A 23,205-nucleotide genomic window follows, 5' to 3' on the forward strand; every position below is an offset into this window, starting at 1 on the left:
CAAATCTAACTGTATAGAGAACTCAGTGAAGGATGTTCCAGAAAAGTTTTCTGGGAAATTAGAATTTTCAGTGGGTTAATGAAGGAAGATATATGCTGGATAAATAGATGAGAAATTTTAAAGGATAAAGAAGGGCACGTACAAAGACAAGTTATGAACACTTTATAAGGGTTTTTTTATATGTAGCTGACTCAACTCTAAAACTTGTAGAGGGCCAGTGGTAAAGAGGAGGGAGTGTGCGTGATAATCTCAGTCTAGGGAAAAGAAAACATAAGTATCTCTCACTATCCAAATTCTTACTGTTTGAATTCAGGGATCAGAAAATTCAGATAAATTTTCTGAGGAATCTCTTACAATAGGCTCTTACCACTTGATATTCAAAGATTAAGAACCACATTGATTTGGATAACTTGTCATCTATGCCTCACTCTCTGAACTTAAGAACCTCATAAATTTGGATAGTGAGGAAATACATTAATCTTTTGTTCAGCACTAAGTCTGTTAAACATATTTAAGAAATGGTATCTGCTTAGACTCAAGAGAAAAGAATGTGAAATAATACAGGGGAAATAAATCATTTATATTAATGCTATAGGGTTAGATAGGATTATAACATGCTGGGCTGCCCATGTGTTTCATCAGGTTTTGATTGTTGAAATGTTTTAGGGATCATGGTTTAATTTGTATTTAAAAGCATCTAACGTCTATCTACTTGAAATGAGGTTTACTTTAGCATTTTATATTTCATTGAAATTTTAATGTGATTTTAATATATTTTAAAACTTATTTTTAGGGAGTAAGCCCTGAACCAATTCATCTTAAGATTTTTTCACCCAATGTTGTCAATCTGACACTTGTGGATTTGCCAGGAATGACCAAGGTAAACAATGGTGGTAACTCATTATGGATTTGGTCATATTTGTTTTCACTTAAACAAATGTGGTTTTTCCTTACCCTTTATGAAAATAATCAGCTTTTTTTGGCAATTAACTTGGTCTTTTAGCAGCATTTGACATAGTTGAGCCCTCCTTTCTCTTTGAAACACTTTCTTTACTTGGCTTCCAGGATGCCACACCCTACAGGTTTATCTCCAGTCTCATGGGCTACTCCTTCTCGGTCTCTTGCTGGTTTCTTCTCATCTTTCTAGTGTCTAAACAGTGAGTGCCCCAGAGCTCAGTTTTTGGACTTCTTGTCAAGGGGACACAGTTACCCCCTTGATGATTTCATCCAGTCTTATGACTTTAAATACATGAGTGTCTCTATGCTGACAGCATTCATATATCTCTAGGTTTGTATATCCATCTGTCTACTTGACATGTAAATTTAAATGTCTAATAGGTATCTCAGATTTGATGTGTCTAATACCAGATTCCTGACTTGTCCCTCAACCTGACTTGATCCTTCTGTAGTCTCCTTCATCTCAATAAATAGCAACTCTGTTCTATCAGTTGCTTAGCCAAAAAGTTTGTAGTCATCCTTGACACTTCTTATCCCACATCCTACTTCCTCTGTCAGCAAATCCTCTTCGTTCTCCAAACCTTTAAAATAGGTCCAGAACTCTATCATGTCTTACAAATTTGTTGCTGCCATTCTGATGTATCATCTCACCTGGATTACTATCATCTCACCTGGGTTACTATGATAGCCTCCTAACAGGTCTTCCTCATAATCCGTTCTTAACTAAGAAGCCAGAGTGATGCTGTTAAAGTGAAAGTTAGATTATTTCATTCCTTGGCTCAAAATCTCTCCAGAGGGGCTGGCCCCGTGGCCGAGTGGTTGAGTTCAAGCGCCCCGCTTCAGCGGCCCAGGGTTTCGCTGGTTCGGATCTTGGGCGCAGACTGGGCACCGCTCATCAGGCCATGCTGAGGCAGCGTCCCACATAGCACAACCAGAGGACCTACAATTAGAATACACAACTATATACTGGGCAGCTTTGGGGAGAAGAAGAAGAAGAAAAAAAGGATTGGCAACAGATGTTAGCTCAGCTGCCAATCTTTAAAAAGAAAAAAAAAAAAAAAAAACTCTCCAGAAGCTTCTCATTTCACTGACAGTAAAAGCTTGAGTTCTTAAAGAGAGCTAAAGTATCTCCCTGATTTGTCCCCATTAGTCTTCTGCTAACTCCTGCTCCAGCCTTCTGTCCTTATTGTTCATTCTGCTGGAATGTACTTCCCTCACGTATATGCATATACCTCTCCCTTATCTCCTGTTTCTGATCATTCTCTCAGATGTCATTATCTGAGTGAGGTCTTCCCTGATTAGTCTATTAAAGAGCATAATCCAATTAAAAATAATTTAAAAGCACAACCTTCTCTCATCATTCCCTAGCCTCCTGTTCTGCTTTATTTTCTCCATAGCCTTACCACCACCTAGATACTATATATATGTCTTGGTTTCTTATCTGCCTCTCATCACTGAAAGGTAAGCTCTATGAAGGCAAGGATCTTGGTCTTTTTTTATTCACTCCTGTGACATAATCTGGCATGTAGAACAGTGCCTGAAATATAGTAGGCTTTCAATAAATATTTGCTACTTGATTAACAAATGAATTTGTCTCTAGGCAATTAACACTGACCAGTTCTTAACATGGTGAACTTTTGCTATTTTCTCAAATATCAAAGTTACATTTTGAGACTTTCACATATTACCAAATTCATAAATACCACTGTAGTTTATAATGTCTTCATTTTAACTATCTCTAAGTGGAGAAATACCTATGTTCTGTGGATTAAATGGGAGAGAAAAAGCTGAGTTGGTTTTTGTTACTAGTTCCTTGCTCATCTCTGTTTGGTTTAGGTGCCTGTAGGTGATCAACCTAAGGATATTGAGCTTCAAATCAGAGAGCTCATTCTTCGGTTCATCAGTAACCCAAATTCCATCATCCTTGCTGTCACTGCTGCTAATACAGATATGGCGACGTCAGAGGCACTTAAAATTTCGAGAGAGGTAGATCCAGATGGTAAGGACAGATACTAATATTTAATGAATGCTCAGTTAACAATGGTAAATCTACCTTCAAGAAAGGAATTTTTGTTTTTAAAAGTAGTGTTTCTAGTTGTTAATACAGATTTAAAAAATAATGGTTTTCCATTTTGCTTATAATTTCAAATAGAAATTCTGATGGAAAATAAAGTTTTAACAGATAAGTTGCTGTACAGGCTAGGGAAAAATACTTCACACAGTGTCCATACTTGTAATGGTTACCTAATGGTTGTAAAATAAAATGGCTTTGCAAAAAGTTTGTGTAAATAAAATGATGTAGGATTTTGAATGGTTGACTTCTAAGATTAAATAATTCTCAGAGTAGGAAAATCATTGTAAATTTTTATGATATAGTAGATAATTATGGTATCTGAATTCTGCAGAGGCAGAAAACATTTAAACATGCTCAAGGCAGAGGGCATTCTTAGAAATAGAAGTAAAATCCTTTTATGAAGCATTCCTAACTCCATCCTGACCCAGACTGTGCATCAGTGTATGATACTTGACTAAGGCTGTAGTGTGTATCTCCTAGTATATATAAAACACCAGCTCGTAGGAGAGTGGTTATTATTGCTGCTAATAAATGTATGCTTTGCTCCATACAGGAGCCAGTTTTTTTTTACCTGAGTATTTGGAGGTTCTGTGAGCTGTGTCATCTTTCTTTTTTCCTGCTTTGAAGAAGAATTTCAAATAAATTGGGTAGGAAATTAAAATTCCCATAAACCGGGCGACTTTTTAAAATATTTTTATTTCAAGTTTTTAAGAAACTTTTATTACATGAGTAACACTCATTTCAGTTAAATTAAAAGATAAGCTATATCAAAAGATTTATTTAAATTTTATTTGTATTAAACTGTTAGACATTTTATATGCATTTTATTTTAAATTGACCCTTGAGCCATAACTGTGATTGTGCTTTTGATCTCATAGTCTTAATCTAGTAATATATTATAAGGAAATAATCCAATCCAGTATTATTTATAGTATCATAAAACTAGAATCAACTTAATATGGCCCACAGTAGGAACAATTAAGTAAATTAAGATAATAATAGAATATGAAGTCATTAAAAAGGATGATTTTATAGATTTGGTACAATATGGAAAAATGTTTACATTTAAAAAACGTCATATGTAAGATTGGACATTATGCAGAGCAGCTGGGACTCTCACACGTTGCTGGTGGGAATCGGATAGTGATTTTGGGAGATAGTTTGGCAGTTTCTTAAAAAGTTAAATCAGTAGTCCCACTTCTAGATGTTTACCCATGTTAAATAAAAACGTATGTTCATATAAAAACCTGTCTGCAAATGTCTATGGTAGTTTTATTCATCATTTCCTAAAACTGGAAACAACTCAGATGTTTCTCAAATGGAGAATTAATAACCAAAGTATAGTACATGCATACCATGGAAGACTACTCAGCAATAAAAAGGAATGAACTATTGATACGTGCAACAATATGGATGACTCTCAGATGCATTCTGAGTCTGCCAAAGAAGCCAGACTCAAAAGGCTATGTATAGGGAGGGTACGGAGGGGGAAGTGGTGTACCCACAACATGACTAACAAAAATGTACAACTGAAATTTCACAAGCTTGTAATCCATCATAACATTAATAAAAAAAAAAAAAAAAAAGGCTATGTATAGGATTCTATTTATATAACCTTCTGAAAAAGGCAAAGCTGGGAATGGAAAATGGGTTTGATTGGGTAGCACAAGAAAATTTTGGGGGTAATGGAACTGTTCTGTCTTGAGGTGGTAGTGACATAACCATTTGCATTTGTCAAAACTTGTAGAATTGTACACAAAAGAAGTAAATTTTAAAGAAATTCTTTAAATGCTTATAAAAAGCCCAAAGAGCTAATATAAAATTACATATGAAAATTATAAAAAATTGTAGGGGCCGGCCCAGTGGTGTAGTGGTTAAGTTTGCACGCTCTGCTTTGGCGGCCTGGGGTTTGCTGGTTTGTATCCAGGTCGTGGACCTAGCACGGCTCATCAAGCCACGCTGTGGTGGCATTCCACATAAAATAGAGGAAGATTGTCACAGATGTTAGCTCAGCCACAATCTTCCTCAATAAAAAAGAGGAAGATTGGCAACAGATATTAGCTCAGGGCCAATCTTCCTCACCAAAAAAAAAGTACACAATGATTAAAATTAGTTTTTAAAAAGTATTTGTAAGCAAAGATTAGAAAAGCATTTCCAAAATGATGACAGAGATAATGTTAGGTGGGATTATAGGTGAGGATTTTCCTTAATTAATACTTAATGGCTTTATTTAATGGGTCATTTTTTTTCTTTTTTGCATTTATCAGGTCGCAGAACCCTAGCTGTAATCACTAAACTTGATCTCATGGATGCGGGTACTGATGCCATGGATGTATTGATGGGAAGGGTTATACCAGTCAAACTTGGAATAATTGGAGTAGTTAACAGGTTAGCAATTAAGAATGGGATAAGAATTCAGCATTCTCATTTCAAAGCAAATCTAAATTTTAAAAATCAGTCTGAAATGTGATAGTGTCCTGTTTTTCCCCCTTTTACTGTAATCTTGGTATTGCTAAAGAATTCATTGCTCTAAAGAGAGAAGAGAAATTCACCAAAGTCTCCTGTAGATATTTTTGATGGAAAATGTTTCTAGAGTAAACATTACCACAAAATGGAAGATAATTTAATAGTGAGGTTTTAAAAATTCCTGCCTGTTATGTATGAGGAGGGCACTGGATAAGAAAAAATACTATTTAATTTGCACCCAATCAAGAAAGAGTTTGTGTTAAGGTGGTAGGATTTTAATAGATTAGTTTAATGTCTAGCGTTAGTGATTCTATGTAATTGCCAGGATATGACCTGGAGAAATTTTATTAAAGGTACCCTAGTTATAAATAGCTGGTATTAAAAATTGTGGAAAGGAAACTATTGTTGAGTGTCTAATTATGTTCAGACACTATACTGGGAGCAATTTGCAAATGATATCCTTATGAACCCCTACAACAGCCCTGATGAGGCAGGTGTTGATGTCTATTTTATAATCAGAAAACTCAGGGGGCCAGCCCGTGGCCGAGTGGTTAAGTTTGCGTACTCCGCCTCAGTGGCCCAGGGTTTCACCAGTTTGGATCCTGGGCGCGGACATGGCACCGCTCACTAGGCCATGTTGAGGCGGCATCCCACATGCCACAATTAGAAGGACTCACAACTAAGAATAAAAAATATGCAACTATATACTGGGGGGATTTGGGGAGAAAAAGCAAGAAAAAAAAGATTGGCAACATTGTTAGCTCAGGTGCCAATCTTTAAAAAAAAAAAAAAAGAAAAAAAACTTAAGTTATACATTTACCAAAGTCACATAGCTGGTGAAAGCAGAGCCCAGTTCAAATGAAGATCTCTCTTGGTCCAAAGCCTTTATACAGAGAACACTGAAATTCTCATGAGATCTGGGTTCTAGTCCTAGTTCGTCCACAAACTAGATGGGTTTAAACCCACGTTAAACGACACCAGCCATCTTTGGGTCTCAGCCCTTTTAAAAATGAAAATGTTTTTACTAAATAAAATCTAGGATCCATTCCAGTTGTCTGCTTCTATTCATATGTCCTCCTACCTCATGCCTATTAAGACTTAAAAAAAATCTCATTATTTCCCTGTTCAGGCAAGCAGGTGGTATAAAACTGTTGTATTTGTAGATGACTGCTCTTCAAGTTAACCTAATTATATTTTGGTAGAAATTAGTTGCCTGTCCATGGATAAATATAGTTAGTTAATACACATATTAATAGTTAACACACATATAATAGTTAATACACATATTTTTTCACCTCTGTCCCTGTTATTTAAGAGTACTGCTTTTGACTGTAGTGAATGGTAATAATGAGGCCTAAACTGTTCAGGCATACTTACTTACAAGTCACATAGTTTGAATCTTGGCTGAGCCGCTTGGTATGTGACCTTGTGTAAGTTTAACCTCCCTGAGCCTCACTTCCTTTGCTATCAAATGGGATAACACCTATCACATGGAGTTATTGTGAGAATTAAATAACACAATCCATGTCAGGCATTAGGAACAGTGCCTGGTGCTATCATCATCACCATCATCATCCAAGGTATGTAGAGGACCACAGTTGAATTTACTTGAACAGTGTTGTTATTTTTCAACTTTAGGAGCCAGCTAGACATTAACAATAAGAAGTGTGTAACTGATTCAATCCGTGATGAATATGCTTTCCTTCAAAAGAAATACCCATCTCTGGCCAATAGAAATGGAACAAAGTATCTTGCTAGGACTCTAAACAGGTAACATTTTTACCTCTTGGAAAATGAGATATTTTTGGTTTTCCAATAGGTGTCTAAGACCATTCATTTCCAGTTCCTTACAGTTTCATAATGTTCTTGTGTGTACTGTTTGACCCTTAATTCCATCATCCAATTCCATAGGTTCTTGTATAGTAGAGACATGTGGATGTCTCTGTTTTTATTGGGGTGGGTGGCATTAAATCATCATGTAGTCTAGGAATGCTCAAGTAAACTTTAAAATGTTTTAATTATGAAATTCTTGACAGTCAGTGTAATACTTTTGAGGATAGAACTAGATAGCACATGACTTCATTTCCACTTTGGATTTCAGGAACTGAATTGAAATTTAAAAATTTCACATAATCTAGTCTTAATTTAGGATGTCTTCTATTCCTATTCATAAAAAGAATTTAAGCTGTGTATCTTTAATTCTGAATGCCCACTTACGGTAGTGGGACTGGAAGACCTTTCTAGATGATTTATATATGACTGAAGTGAAAGCTATTGTCCCTTGCTTTTGTCTTATTCCCTAAATACATTAAAGGCGGATGGACTTGGATCTTAATAAGACTGATTTTCACTATTCTGAGTCCCCATTGTAAAAGATAAGTCAGAAACCAAAATTACATAGGTAGAATTGGATTGAGTAGCTTACTTTCTTTGAGGTAGTTGCAATAATATAAAAATATATATTTTTTCAATTTATATTTTGTTCTCAGCAATTGCTACAATTTGATGGGTTGAAATTTGAAAAGCATTGACCAAGACAGCTTCTTTCATGACATTATTTTTCAGACTAAGTATTTACTCCTAGTCTAAATTGCATTATTTCCTGCCAAGACAAAGTATTTGACAGGTTTCGCCATTATCTGTATTTTTAAAATTTGACCTGTTTGGGTCTTCACAATACACAATTTTACTTCAAAATCCTTCCTCTCTAACCTGTCTTAGGTTACTGATGCACCACATCAGAGACTGCTTACCGGAACTGAAGACCAGAATAAACGTCCTGGCTGCTCAGTATCAGTCTCTTCTAAACAGCTACGGGGAACCTGTGGATGACAAAAGTGCTACTCTACTCCAGCTTATTACCAAGTTTGCCACAGAATATTGTAACACTATTGAAGGAACGGCAAAGTATATTGAAACTTCTGAGCTGTAAGTAAGAAGTTTCTCTGTGGATATGGTTACCTGGATTGCTGGATGATTTTTGCTTTAATTCTGAGATTATCTGATTGTAATTTATTATCTATAAAACAGGAATATCACTTTATAGGAATTTTAGGATTATGTCTGATATGTGTGTAAAAATGCTTCATAAACTATGTAAAGTAAAAATTTCAGAGTTGTTTTTTCTAACAAGACTTTTTTTTCTAACAAGACTTTGATAAACATTTTAAATACTTCATAATTTGAATTTTTCAATGTTTCTTTACTACACACAGTATCATTTTTCATGAAAAAGTTAAATGCAGGTAAGTAAAAAGAATAAAATATAAGAACAAAATGATCCTTAATTCCATCATCCAAAGATAATACCTGCTAATTTTGGCATTAATCTAGACATTTTTCTATGCATTTATAAAACATTAGAAATACTTATATTACACATCTTTAAAAATCACATGCTATACATGCTACTTTGGAATTATTTCCTTATATCAACATGTTACAACTAATATTAATTATACATTTATATTATCAGTTTTAAGATCTACATAGTATTTTACTTTATAGATATACTCTCATTTGTTGAACCAGACCCCTACTATAAATAGTTTGTTTTCAATTATACATAAATATAAACGATGTTGTAATGGATTACCTTTGGGGCATGTATCCAAGTAAACCATTAGGATAAATTCCTAGGGAATTACTAGATCATAGGGTATAACATCCTCAGATCTTATTATTGCTATACTATTAGTAGGTTGTATTGTTTTACTACTAGCAATATATAAGAATGTCCAGTTCTCTATACTCTTATTTCAAAAAAATCTTTAATTTTGAAATAATTATAGACTCTTCTGAAGTTACAAATAAATGTATATTGGAGGTCCCATTCAGCCTTCATCCCGCCTCTCCCAGTGTTGACGTCTTGCATAACTATCCTTCAATAACAAAACCAGAAAATGCACATTGGTACAGTCCACAGAGCTTTTCACATTTCACCAATTACACATGCACTCGTGTGTGTGTAGTTTTATGTACCTTTGTGTAAACCAGGTGGCCTTTTATGTGAGTTAACTCCATAAAGAGAGTGTTTAACAGACTAATTATTGAATGGTTATATGTGTGGCATATTGAGGGAAATTAACATTACTAAGAGGAGCCTTAGTGGGTAAGGTAGGTCAAGGTATAAAATATGAGATTTGATTAGGTGGCAAAAAGGGGTATAATCAACTATTTTTATTTAAATACTTATTAAATATAATACATATCCAGAAAAGTGCATATAACATACACAGATAGTTTTATAAGTAGTTAATAAAGCAAATATCTGTATAATCACCAACCCTTTAGAACACTGAAGAGAGACCATGTACATCTCTTTCAGGGATTGGGAGAGGTCCATAGTTTACGAATGCATTTGGGTTGGGCTCTGAATAGCACTTGGGAAGGCAGTAAGGAGAGCAGTGGTTTCGGTTTTGAGCAGCAAAGAATAATGCAGGGTGTATTTGGAGAACGGTATGTACAGTGATGGGACATAAGAGGAGGTAAGGCAGGAAAGGTATCTAAGAACAAGATTGTGGAAAGTCGAGTGTCTTCAGAATTTGGAGAACTATACAAAATAAAACACTTTTGGTCAGAAGAGTAATCCGTTTTAAAAGGATGATTCTGGTCATTATGGAAAAATATTTGGAGAAGGGAAAGGTTGGAGGCAGAGAGATCAATTACTGGTGGTTTTTAACCATTTTTAAGCATACAATTCAGTAGCGTTAATTTGATTCACAATATTGTACAACATCCACATCATAGTATCTAGTTCCAAAGTTTTTCATCACCCCAATAGAAACGCTGTTCCATTAAGCAGAAACTCCCTCTTCTCCCCTCCACCAGCCCCAGTAACCTCTAATTTTCTTTCTGTCTCTATGAATTTGCCTATTCTAGATATTTCCTATAAGGGGAATCATACAGTATTTGTCCTTTTGTGTCTTGGCTTATTTCACTTAGCATAATGTTAGGCTAGTACTTTCTGCCTAGACTACTGTAAGAAAGTAGTGAATAGGAGGGGTGAAAACAGGGAGGAAGGGGTGATTTGGGGAGACATAAAGGTGTTTGTAGAATTCAGCTGGACTTGAATTAAAAAGTAAAAGATAATATACCAGGGTTTCTAGTCATTAAGATAGGACACACAAGGTACCCAGTACTAGGCCCAGAGATTTAATTTGTCTAAAGCAGGTGTAGGCAAACTATAGCCCATCCACTAAGAATGATTTTTCCATGGTTGAAAAAAAATTCAAAGAATATTTTGTGACATGAAAATGATATAAAATTCAGATTTTACCATGCATAAGTTTTATTGGAACACAGCTATGCTTGTTTACATACTGTCTGTGGCTGCTTTTGTGCTCAATGGCAGAGTTGAGTAGTTGTGACAGAGATTGGCGTGAAAAGCCTAAAATATTTACTATCTGGCCCTTCAAAGAAAAAGTTTGCCGACCTCTATTCTAGATTGTGAATAAACAGAAATAAGTAAGATACTGTTTCTTGACCTTAATGAGCTCATAGTCTTGTTTGAAGACAAATAGGGCAAAGAAGTTGAGTAGTTCTTAGTTAACTGATGTTTTCTGACAGAACAGTTTATAGACACACACAAGTATACATGAATCCCTTTCATGGACTGACTCCTTTCCCCAGTAAAAAAAAAAAATTAGAGACTGGTTCATAATGGAATTAAGAACACATGGAAATGGGAATTGTCTAGATGAAGTTGTTTATCTGAGGCTTTCTCAGAAAATGAGACAAGCTTAAAGCTTATAGAAAGACTTCCAACTTGTAGCTTCTTCCCTTTCTAGTAATACTGGAAACCATATACTTCATTGCCTTTCAGATGCGGTGGTGCTAGAATATGTTATATTTTCCATGAGACGTTTGGGCGAACCTTAGAATCTGTTGACCCACTAGGTGGCCTTAACACAATTGACATTTTGACTGCCATTAGAAATGCTACTGTGAGTATGCTTAACTTTTAGAATTTTTTGAAATGAGTTAAAGCTTTATTTTTTTTTTAGCCCATATAACTGTAATACTGTATCTTTTTTTGTGAATTGTACTGTTTATTATTTTGCTCTCCTACTTGAAATAAGAAGCACTAATCATGAAAAATGCCAAAAATGTGGTTTAACTTTTGAGAAGACCTAGAATCATAAGTAGCTATAATAAAAGCTCAAAATTTTATTTTTAAGGGTCCTCGTCCTGCGTTGTTTGTGCCTGAAGTTTCATTTGAGTTACTAGTGAAGAGGCAAATCAAACGTCTGGAAGAGCCCAGCCTCCGTTGTGTGGAGCTGGTCCATGAAGAAATGCAAAGGATCATTCAGCACTGTAGCAACTACAGCACCCAGGTCCTGAGAGAAATGGGACGGGCCTCAGATTCAGTAGTGAAACACAGGAGGCGGGAGGGAATTTCTAAGATGAACAAGTCACAGTCTGCAGTTCCCTTATCTAAAAGTGACTTGAAATAGCGTATTTAAATGTAGCTTCGAAATCTAATTCATTATTTTAGTGATTATTTAATTTTCCTTTAAACAAATAAATTGCCTGTTACATTTTTCTTTCTTCCATCATATATAGGAATTGTTGAGGTTTCCTAAACTTCATGATGCCATAGTTGAAGTAGTGACTTGTCTTCTGAGAAAACGGTTGCCTGTTACAAATGAAATGGTGAGCTGTTATTTTACAAATCATCGATGTTGTTACAATTAGTAAAAGTTTTCTTGTACGGCATTATGATTAGAGTTTAGGCATAATGTTCCCCAGTGTACTGGGAAGAAGAAGAAGTGCGTTTCAGTCTTATTTCAAAGGCAACTTTTCAATAATTCTGGTATAAAGTGCCTTCTTCATATTTTAATCATTGTTAGCCTGCAGCCCCAGGTTTTCATGAGAATGGAGTTATTGTTGAGGCTTGTGAATGGCTTTGCTCTGTTATGTAGCAGCACTGATCTAATGGAGAAGTAGTTCTTCTTCAGCCTCAGTAAACTGAACCTTTGTAGCAGTCTCTTATTGAACTATGAATTACATCAGGTAATTTGAACACTTCTACAACAGTTTGCTTGTTTGATGACCTAATGCTATTATATCATAGTTTGCCTCTATTTTGTGGATTGCTGCTATCCTTAAAAATGAAAATGCTGAGGGGCTGGCCCCATGGCTGAGTAGTGACTCACTCCACTTTGGTGGCCCAGCGTTTCGCTGGTTCGGCTCCTGGGTGCAGACTTATCAAGCACCCAGGCCATCACCTCATTAAGCCATGCTTCGGCAGCGTCCCACAGAGCACAACCAGAAGGACCTACAACTAGAATATACAACTACGTACTGGGGGGCTTTGGAGAGAAGAAGAAGAAGAAAAAAGATTGGTAACAGATGTTAGCTCAGGGCCGATCTTAAAAAAAAAAATTAAAAAGAAAACTCAAATTGGCCAAAATATGGGATAAGCATTTGAAATTGCCCTTATGCCTCTAATTGTTGGCTGGGTATTTTTTTTTTCCCCTTTCTGGTCACTAAAAGTGCATTTGGGTCCTTGGCTCAGGATGGTGAGCCCCAATGGAAGTTTACTAAGAGTACAAAACCATCCTTGGAAGTACAGAATGTACGTGCTGCTCCTCTCTTGTTTGCTAGCAAGCATAACCCCAGATTGAGATGAGTAAGACCATAGCCTGATCTCAGACTCTACCCACTGATATCACAGAATCAATGGAACTTCATGTGAATAGATCCTTTTCATCTGGTTCTTGACCTTTTGGTGCTGATCTGATACCTGAGACTTGTCAGGACAGTGCAAATGGAGTTAGTTCAATCTCTCTGTAATGCTTGAGAAGTTAACTTTAACTTTCCTTTTTGATTACTGACCCATTAGGATTTTGAATCATGTATAATATTTAAACTAGGTGCTTCATAATCAAGGCTAATCAATCATTAACTCAGGTCTTTATATTTCATTTTTTAAAAAAAATTATTTATTTATTTATTTATTTTGAGGAAAGATTAGCCCTGAGCTAACATCTGCCGCCAATCTTCCTCTTTTTGCTGAGGAAGACTGGCCCTGAGCTAACAACCGTGCCCATCTTCCTCCACTTTATATGTGGGACGCCTCCCATAGCATGGCTTGCCAAGCAGTGCCATGTCCGCACTTAGGATCCCAACCGGTGAACCCCAGGCTGCCAAAGTGGAACATGTGCACCTAACCACTGTGCCACCGCACCGGCCCCTGTATTTCATTTTTTAAATTGAGATAATTGACATACAACATTATTTTAGTTTCAGGTGTACAACATAATGATGGAATATTTGCATATCTTGTGACATGATCACCACAATACGTCTAGTTAATGTCCATCATTGCACATAGTTAGTTTTTTTTCTTGTGATGAAAACTTTTAAGGTCTACTCCCTCAGCTCTTTAAATGTATCCTTTATCCAAATAAAGTTAACATCTTTAAGTTATGTCTGCTTATGAAATGTTTTCTTATTGTTGAAATCGAACTAAAACTTTGACCTAGAATAGTGGATAGAAAAGTTGCATAAAGCCTTGGAACTTAGATTTGCATCAGGTAGATAACTTTTTTCCCCTAACAATGAACTACTTCTAACTACCTTAATGTCATTTTTCTCCTCTTAGAAATGCAACCTTAGATGCTGAAATGTAAATAACTCAAAAAATAGAGCAAATTATTATTTGGCATAAGATTTATCAGTTGGAGTATAATCATAGAGTATTTATTTAGACATCAGTTTTCTGTACTTTTTTATAGTTGTCTTTTAATAAGTTTTATATGTATTTCTCAAAGTAAAATTAGGTTGACATATTTTTGTATAGCCCAATTTTATTTTTTTTCTAGGTCCATAACTTAGTGGCAATTGAATTGGCTTATATCAACACAAAACATCCAGACTTTGCTGATGCTTGTGGGCTAATGAACAATAATATAGAGGTAAATGCCATTCAAGTTGTCTTTTATAAGCGAGAGAAAATCTGCTGTAACTCAGTTATAGTCAACTTAATTGAGCATGGGATAACTATAAAACATACCAGCATATTATTGTCTGTTATATTCCAGGAAGTATGCTGAGGGCATGACATTTTCTTAAATTTAATTCTCAAAACCGTCTGGAGGCATTATTTCATTTTCTGCTCATGAAACGGAAACTCAAAGGATCTGGGATTCATTGATTTAGTGTTGAAGGACTGCCTGGCTCCCTTTCAATAACTGTTGCAGTTTATTCAGGTTGAAATGTGTAAAACAAAGTGAATGTTTAAAATTGTTTTCATTTGACTCTGAAAGCTGTAAAGGGAAAGATTCCAAGAATTATTTGGAAAAGAGTATTCTTTTCACCACTACTGGGGTGGCTGCATTTCACGGATTCTTTTTTTCCATTTGAGGGTTCATGTTACAATTTGCATAAGATCTCAGGTGGAGCCAAGACTGGCAGATAGAGCAACTTATCTGGATGCTATTTTTTTCTCTGCCATTTTCATCCAAGAACAGTAAATTTTTCTGCTACTCCTTAATCCAGTAAGACTTGAGTCTTCTATATCAGAGTTCCTCTTTTGTGTGGGTGGAGAGAAAATCCATGGCTTATTGACTTCAACCCTATGGTTAAACAGATGAGGAACCTGAGGCCCACAGATGATAACAGCTGTTACTTGAATGCTTATTTTGCTGGGCACTGTTAGAGGAAACAAGCAACTTCTCTTTAACAGGTACAGAGAACTATTTTTAGCTACATAGCTGAGGTGATTCCTATTATCAGAAAAAATTCCAAAATGCACATGAGTAAGGCACTTTAAAACACTCAGAAAGTAGACTAGGTAACAGTTATGTTAAAAAAAAATAGCATGTAGACACTTGCTTAGGATAAGGATTTTAGTTCTTGTAACAATGAAACCAACTTCATGGAAAATTTGTGTCCGGAACAGTTTTTGCAATACTGACAAAGTCTTTCATGATATGGTTTTCAGATCAGTATTTTTCTACAAATGAGTATGTCTCTGGTTTTAATGACCCTGTGCTAAAGAACTTTATGTGGATATTTTTCATTAACCTTATGAGGGTAGATAATATTAACAGACTTGGAAACCAAGGTTTAGAGTTGGTAACTTGTCTAGTTAAAGCAAGTAAACCAGGTCTGTTGGGCTCCAGGGCCAGCTAAGGTGGTAACTGGTTGGTAACAGATTAGGGTGAGAATTTCTGTTCTCCAGATTCCCCTGCTGTTTGCTTTGTGTTCTTCTTTGAAAGGTACATCTTAACATGCTTTTTATTCTGGCGATTATTAAAATCCATCTATTTTTATCATTTGTTGTATTTTTTACCCCTGGCTTACCTCCCATGAAAAAATGAAAATAGGTCAAATTTGTCAAAAACAAAAATTTCTTACCCATAAAACATCATTGTGAAGCTTTGTTAAACTTACACCTTTTTGCAGTTTTGAGAGTATTCATGAAATACTTTCCATTTAGGAGCAATTTTGACTTTAACCTAAATGCTTTTCTACAGTATTTGATGCTGCCTGTGAGAGAGCCATTGTTAACACCTACATCCTTTTATTATTTCCATAGTCTTGCACCTGTCATGGTGCTTGACATATAGTAGGTGTGCCGTGTCTGTTGGCTGAAGTTAACAGTCACTTTAGTGTAGTACCAGAGATACTTTGATAGTATTAGCAAGTTAGAAGAGTGGGCAGTTGATCAGTCTGTTCAATTAGCCAGGTTACAGAAAGGACTATTAGTTTTCGACTCTACATTTATTTCCTGGAGATAGTTTAGAATAAAAACACAACATTCTTACAAGATAAGCTTCACCACAGATATTTCTCAGCGTTATGTGGGAATTGTGGGAATTTAACACACAGGTTGCAGGTTAGAGTGATTTTTAAAGACTTTGCTCAAGTTTTGTATGATCTGTGCACTTCAGATGCTACATGGTGTTCTGAAGGCTCATGTTCCCCGTTTATGTGGGGACAGTTTAAATCAATGATTCTTAAATTAGTGGGAAAGGGAGAGGTGTTGGTCCACAGCCCCTCATTTGAGAATCCCTTGTATAGGGAGCCGCTGTTACTGATGTTGTATTGTATCCCTCAGGTGTGTTGGGGCAGAAAAAAAGATTGAGCATTGGGTTAAATGATTTGTTTATTTTAAAATATAATTATGGCATGAGTCCCAACAGTGAGAGAATATACTGTAAGTTATTCCACACCTTTCACTTAAGCTGAACGTTTTTTAGTAGGCTTATATCTCAATGCTCTGATAATCAACTTTTGTTTTGCTTGGTTGTGTTTTATAGGAACAAAGGAGAAACAGGCTAGCAAGAGAATTACCTTCAGCTGTATCACGAGACAAGGTAAAAAACAATGTTTTTAAAGCATATTCCAAATACACAAAGATGGATTGGTACTTATGAACTGAAAAAATTCAGTTTTAGGAGTAATTTTTTTATTCTCCCTTTAATACGCCATTGGAACTATTTCATTGAGTGAAGGTATGCAAGTTTAAAATAATAGGCTTTGAGTAATTTAAAGATAATAGTATTTTGAATACATTGGAATAAATGCTTAAAGGTGGCTTTTTAAGCATCAAGCCTTTTTAAAAGAATTCACAATCAGTGACTATCAACTTTGTAAAATTAGTTGAAATCACTAATGACTTCCTTATAACAAGGTTTTTTGGAGAGCAAAGACACAAAATGCACATAACAGGTTTTAGTTACCTGTAATACCTATAATAGCTGCATATTATATTTGTGTGTATAAAAATCTGTTACCTTGAATTCTTTATCAGGAAAGATCTTACCAAATTCCAAAAATAAAAATGAAGTTTTTGGCTGTGGATTTTTCTCAGGTGTTCATTGAAGAAAGCCTTTAACAAATGTGACAATGGTGCAGGAAATAAGGCAGAATAAACGTTAATTGTATGTCCCATGATTACTTTTGTTTTTCATGTTACTTTACTGTTGTGATGCAGAGGGGGAAAGTTCACATTTACAGAATGTTTCTGAATGCACTTTTGGCATCCTTGATTTTCTTCCTGCATTTTTTGCCTTTAGTCTTCTAAAGTTCCAAGTGCTTTGGCACCTGCCTCCCAGGAGCCCTCCCCTGCTGCTTCTGCTGAGGCTGATGGCAAGGTCTGTTCTCACTCTTAATTGAAGCCTGCATGCCTAGTTGTTTGGTGCAACATAATCGTCTTGAAACATACACCACATAGAATGTTAATAAGGGATATTGTTGCAAAGGTCATTTTATTTTAGTCTAAGAGAAATTTTAAATTATATAACAGTAGATACTTCATAAAATAAATTATTGTTGATATGCTTTTGCTTGCAATATAGAAGATGTACACAGAAAAAGTAATTTAAAGAGGAAATTATCCTGCACTTTTTGAATTTCAAGACATATTGGTATTTACATTTTGCTTGTTAAACTGCATGTTTTAACATATCTTTTAACAGTTAATTCAGGACAGCAGAAGAGAAACTAAAAATGTGAGTTTCTTGCTTCAGACTGGGAATGTTGGTGCCTTTGGTTCTCATTGAAACAGTCTTCAAAGCCAGTGAAGAACCTCTTTGTACAGGGACATCTATCTCTTGTTGTCTGTGTTAGGTTTTTAATGTTCCTCTTATCTAACTAACCCTTCTAAGATGGCATTAATTCTAGTTTTAACATTGTTTTAAATAATAATAGGCTTTCCCACTGTTTTCTATTACCTTTAAGAATAGTTTTGAATTTAATATTTTGGTAGGGAGTTAAGATCCCAAAGATGGAAATTGTACTTTTGGACATTTCCTCTTTAAAGGTTCTGAGATCTGTCCAGTCCTGTTAGATAATCTTTTCATGCTTCTTACACTTCCATTCAGTTTGCACTTGTCACCCTAAATGTGTAGCTTAACACGTGCCTCAACAACTTAAGCAAATTCAAAACAAACGAGGACTGAGAGAGTTGGAGACTATTGTCAATTCTTGATAAACTTTTTAGGGGTAGATTAAGAAAGCATGTCTAAATAATTTAGGTCATTTCTCGTTTTTCCATTTTTAGCTCCTTTTCTTTCTTATTGTCCAGATTTAAAGTTCTGAACCTCAAATAAAATCTTAGAAATGTCTTCTCTTCTCTCAGCCCGCTGTGCTCAGATCTTAAGAGAACCATTTCAATCACTGCTTAAGTTTTATTTCACTCATGGCATCATCTTGAATTTGCTCACTTTCCTTAAGATTTCATTTGATAGAGCATTTGTGTATAGTTAATGGGCATTTTAAAAAATATAATTACTCATTCAAAAATTAATGTGTAATATAAATATACAGCCTTTATTTAAATATAGCTCACTTTAACTAACATATTAGAGGCTAATTTTGGCCAGTGTTTTGATTCAGAATGATATCAAAAACTGACATTTTTCTAACAGTTGCCATGACTCTCCTGTTAAATTTACATAAGCCATTTTTTATTTCTATCTATAACTTTTGGATGTCATCTCCATTTTAGATTGTAAGATCATAAAGAGCATCTGAAAACATCTCTTAAATGTTGATGAATTAGTGGTTTTCCCATTATCCTGAATAGTCATTTTTTCTTTTAGGAAAAATAAGATATCCTAGAAAAGAAGGTACAAAAGCACTTTTGCTTAATGGATGGTAGCACTAGATTTCTTTCAGCAGATTTTTTTGAGGGAACTTATGGTTATGTCATATTCCACATTTTAGGCAGCTTAAAGTCACTATCAGCCTAAGAATCATCAATGTAGTCTTGTTTCTTTTATTGAAGAGTTTCTACTTTTATCCTGTAGTGCTTCTGTTGACTATTAGGAATGGAGACTGACTTGAGTAATATAAACTCTTAAGTTTTGGAGACATGAGTTCATAAAACTTTTGGAGAGATCATAGTTCAGCAGTGTTTAAGATTACTTTGAAGAAATTAAGCTGAATGGCAGTTCTGTTCTTCCTTGTGCTTTTAATGAGGACTCATGTTTTTAAAAGCAGCTTATACTTTTTCTACAATCTAGTGTTAGAAGGGTTGGAGAAGAGGATAACTTTTTTTTCCTGCTTTATCTCCCCAAATCCCCTTGGTACATAGTTGTATATCTTAGTTGCAGGTCCTTCTAGTTGTGGCATGTGGGATGCTGCCTCAGCGTGGCCTGACGAGTGGTGCCATGTCCACACCCAGAATCCGAACCAGCAAAACCCTGGGCCCTTGCAGCAGAGTGCGCAAACTTAACCACTTGGCCACAGGGCCAGCCCCCGAGGATAAATTTTTAAAAGTTAGCAAATGATAAAGAAAAAAGGAGTGAAATAGGACCTATATTACAGGCTGAGGCCTTGCAAACAACTTACAACAGAACCTCTTATTTAGATAGCTCAGGGTTCCAGTTACACATGCCACCCACCATCTCTGCCCCTGTTATCTGTCTGAATAGATTAAACGCCAGATGGGTACTGGACGTGTGTTCCCTTTGACTACTGTCAAAGAAAAGGAACTCTGTTAGTTTATGTCAGATCTGATGTGTTTGGTATAGGTTTTGGAACATTTGTTTTTTTCAGGTTGCATCTGGAGGTGGTGGGGTTGGAGATGGTGTTCAAGAACCAACAACAGGCAACTGGAGAGGAATGCTGAAAACTTCAAAAGCTGAAGAATTATTAGCTGAGGAAAAATCAAAACCAATTCCAATTATGCCAGCCAGTCCACAGAAAGGCCATGCTGTGAATCTGTTAGATGTGGTAAGCCATGAGAATTTGGGTGAGGACTAATATGACCAAATGACTAGGAAAACACTTCCAAAGACAAAAGGAACTAAAAGTCTCAGAAATGTCTATAACTTTTCAATGTTAAATGTTGCCATTTCAAAATGGCACAAAAGTTAATATTTTTTCCCCTTTATCCCATTCAGCCGGTTCCTGTAGCACGAAAACTGTCTGCCCGTGAACAGAGAGATTGTGAGGTTATTGAACGACTCATCAAATCATATTTTCTTATTGTCAGAAAGAATATTCAAGACAGGTTAGTATGACGTGATATAAACCAGCCTAGAATACTGCTACATGATTCCATAATCTGTTTTCAAAACATGTATTTTTAAAATTTTAGGCTTTTATTCTAAATCAGATAGATCATCTGATTGTTTCCTTTTGCAGTGTGCCAAAAGCAGTAATGCATTTTTTGGTTAATCATGTGAAAGATACTCTTCAGAGTGAGTTAGTAGGACAGCTGTATAAATCATCATTGTTGGATGATCTTCTGACTGAATCTGAGGACATGGCACAACGCAGGAAAGAAGCAGCTGATATGCTAAAGGTACAGTGAAGGTTTTTGAACTGGGTTGTAGATGTAAACATTCACAAACATTTACCGTCTAACATGCAGTCTGATTCTTGGAGAGATATATATGTTTATATATATATATATATATATATATATATATATACTCTTCATATGATGGCTCATCTTTTTCTGTTGGTACCTGATTAGATTGAAATTCCAGAGAAGATACTGGTTAATATAAATCTACCACATATAAAGTGGAGGGATTATTCCACATAATTCAGATTCTTTGATATCTATCATAACTTAATAAGCATTTATAATTTTATCTTCTTTAATGCAGGCGTTACAAGGAGCCAGTCAAATTATTGCTGAAATCCGAGAGACTCATCTCTGGTGAAGAGAACTGTTTAACACTGAGACTGTTGACTCGAAACTTGCTAGTTACTGCCTACTTGAGTAGAATTTTATTTATGAACTCCTGTGTATTGCAGTGGTATGAATCTGCTCATGTGAAGACTGGCTATAAACTGAAAATTGTACTCTGTATTACAGAACAAATCACATATTTAATCCAAATAATAAATGGCTGTTTCTAAAGTTTTCCAGTATATATAAAATACATCAAGTCTGTCTTGTCACAGTTTCATTTGAACTTAAAAAGACCTGTTAATGTTCTAGTTGTAAAAGCAGTTTGCCTGTGGATAAGATGACCTGTGTAATCTGTTAGTAGTCTTAAAGCCGCTGTCATAGTCCTTCAAGAAGAATGTACCAAGACATTTCATACAACTATAATGCATGCACTATATAAACCGATCTGGCTTTGAAAGATGTGGGTTGACAAGTTACTCACATAGTCACTGTATTCCACCTGTCCTTTGATTTACAGTTTTATTGAGCTTCTCTGCAACCTTTGATGTGTTAGTAAGAAAGCTGAATGCATAAGAAGACCTTTAACGTTGACAGTGATGCGGTGGGCATAATGTGTAGCTACGCAGCCCTTCTACTTCTGGGTCCACGTTGCCCTAGTGCATTAAAAACTAAAGTATCCTTGATTCTTACTTAAATCTGGAAGCATGAATTACGTTTTCCTGCATTAAAAACAACCATCTAGGCTTGGATATCTAGGAAGACCAGTTCCCTTTTTTTAGCGTTCTAATAAATTCCCCTTATAATAGTAGTAATAAAATACATTAGAATCGAGGTATGAAAATACTGGTGGAGCCTTACTATTTAAATAAGAAAAACATCCAGACACAACACACTCTCCTAAAGGCTTACAGACTACTAAATTGCATTCAGGGAGTGGGGGTTAGGACATACATATATTTTATTAAAATTCCCCAGGTGATTCTTGAATATGAATTACAAGTTTTAAGATGGGTCGTAATCCTTAAGGCATCTAGCGCCATCTCTAACAGATAAAATGTTAATTATATATTGCAGACATTAAAATTTCTTTTTAGTTATGACATTTATGAAGGACTGTTGGCAGGGACAATGTGACTACATCTGTTAATTTTAGCTTATGGTACCCATTACTAAGAAACAATAGGCCCAGCAACTGGTCTCCAACATAAAAAACCAGAGTCAATATGCTATCATATGGTACTACTATGAATCTGTTAGTACTATCTTGATGATAGAATATATGCTACCAAAATGTTTGTTAGCACACTTTAAAATCACTCTGGCATCATTAAACACCAGTTTTGAAATTACAGCCATCCATATTTACTTTTTTCAGATAGATCAGATGACTAGCGTTCTGGCCTTCTGAATTTGTAAGGGGAAAAACAAAACCTTACAATGCACTTTTCTCCAACATATCCAACAGATTTCAAACTGAAAATCTTAGCTTTAAAGTAATGCACTTGCTAGCACTACACACCTTGTACAGAGAAAAACAGGCAAGAAAGGTATGGAAAGAGAAAACCTTCCTTTGTTGGTCCTCACAGTGAAGTTCTGAAATGTAGAGATTATCTATGACATATGTCTGTATGTTCCTGCTATGTAAATAAAATTGCTGGTATGAAATGACAGTAAAGTTTGTCAATAAGTGAATGCTTACCTTTACTCCCAGAGAAAGGCTTAGATAACTGTAGCTTTTTAACATAAATCTATTTTGGAACGTAACAGTACAGCTTATACTGTATGAAAGTTCTCATAATTCACTGAGGTAGTCTCACATCTCCATTTCTGCATATGAAGACAGTGACCTGCTCCAAGTAATTCAGGTAGTAAATGGCTAGAATGTGAACACTAATGCCACGCTTTGCTGCCTATAAAGTCGTCTAGAAATCTCATGGTGAAGTTTCTTCTGTGTTGGTGTGTTTCACTTGATCCTCAGGGAAATAGGGGTTCTGTTGATTACCTTGATTTTTCAGACATGGAAACAGTTCTGGAGAATTAACTTGCCTAAGGTACACAGAGCCTAACTAAGTCTTGCTTCCATATCCTTTAAACTTGACCTGAA

General features: G+C 35.5%; 1 protein-coding gene across 11 annotated transcripts in view; it reads left to right on the forward strand.

Annotated features, from left to right (window-relative positions):
* DNM1L (dynamin 1 like) overlaps window positions 1-22,776 on the forward strand; it is a 46,327-nt gene extending 23,551 nt beyond the window's left edge. For 2 of the 11 annotated variants that reach the window (XM_044775312.2, XM_044775310.2), the window contains 16 exons: window positions 794-880; window positions 2,794-2,956; window positions 5,299-5,419; window positions 7,136-7,267; window positions 8,219-8,425; window positions 11,322-11,442; window positions 11,677-11,832; window positions 12,062-12,151; window positions 14,326-14,418; window positions 16,768-16,824; window positions 17,527-17,604; window positions 17,929-17,961; window positions 20,012-20,188; window positions 20,359-20,468; window positions 20,603-20,762; window positions 21,073-22,776. In XM_044775312.2, coding sequence (XP_044631247.1) covers window positions 794-880; window positions 2,794-2,956; window positions 5,299-5,419; window positions 7,136-7,267; window positions 8,219-8,425; window positions 11,322-11,442; window positions 11,677-11,832; window positions 12,062-12,151; window positions 14,326-14,418; window positions 16,768-16,824; window positions 17,527-17,604; window positions 17,929-17,961; window positions 20,012-20,188; window positions 20,359-20,468; window positions 20,603-20,762; window positions 21,073-21,129 — 1,842 coding nt within the window. In that variant the 3' untranslated portion in view covers window positions 21,130-22,776. The remainder of the gene's footprint in view (window positions 1-793; window positions 881-2,793; window positions 2,957-5,298; window positions 5,420-7,135; window positions 7,268-8,218; window positions 8,426-11,321; window positions 11,443-11,676; window positions 11,833-12,061; window positions 12,152-14,325; window positions 14,419-16,767; window positions 16,825-17,526; window positions 17,605-17,928; window positions 17,962-20,011; window positions 20,189-20,358; window positions 20,469-20,602; window positions 20,763-21,072) is intronic. The other 9 variants (XM_044775311.2, XM_044775313.2, XM_070494684.1 and 6 more) reach the window with 5 other exon arrangements.
* The last annotated feature ends 429 nt before the right edge of the window (window positions 22,777-23,205 follow it).

Source organism: Equus asinus, chromosome 22, assembly GCF_041296235.1.
Source record: "Equus asinus isolate D_3611 breed Donkey chromosome 22, EquAss-T2T_v2, whole genome shotgun sequence".
NCBI lineage: Eukaryota > Metazoa > Chordata > Mammalia > Perissodactyla > Equidae > Equus > Equus asinus.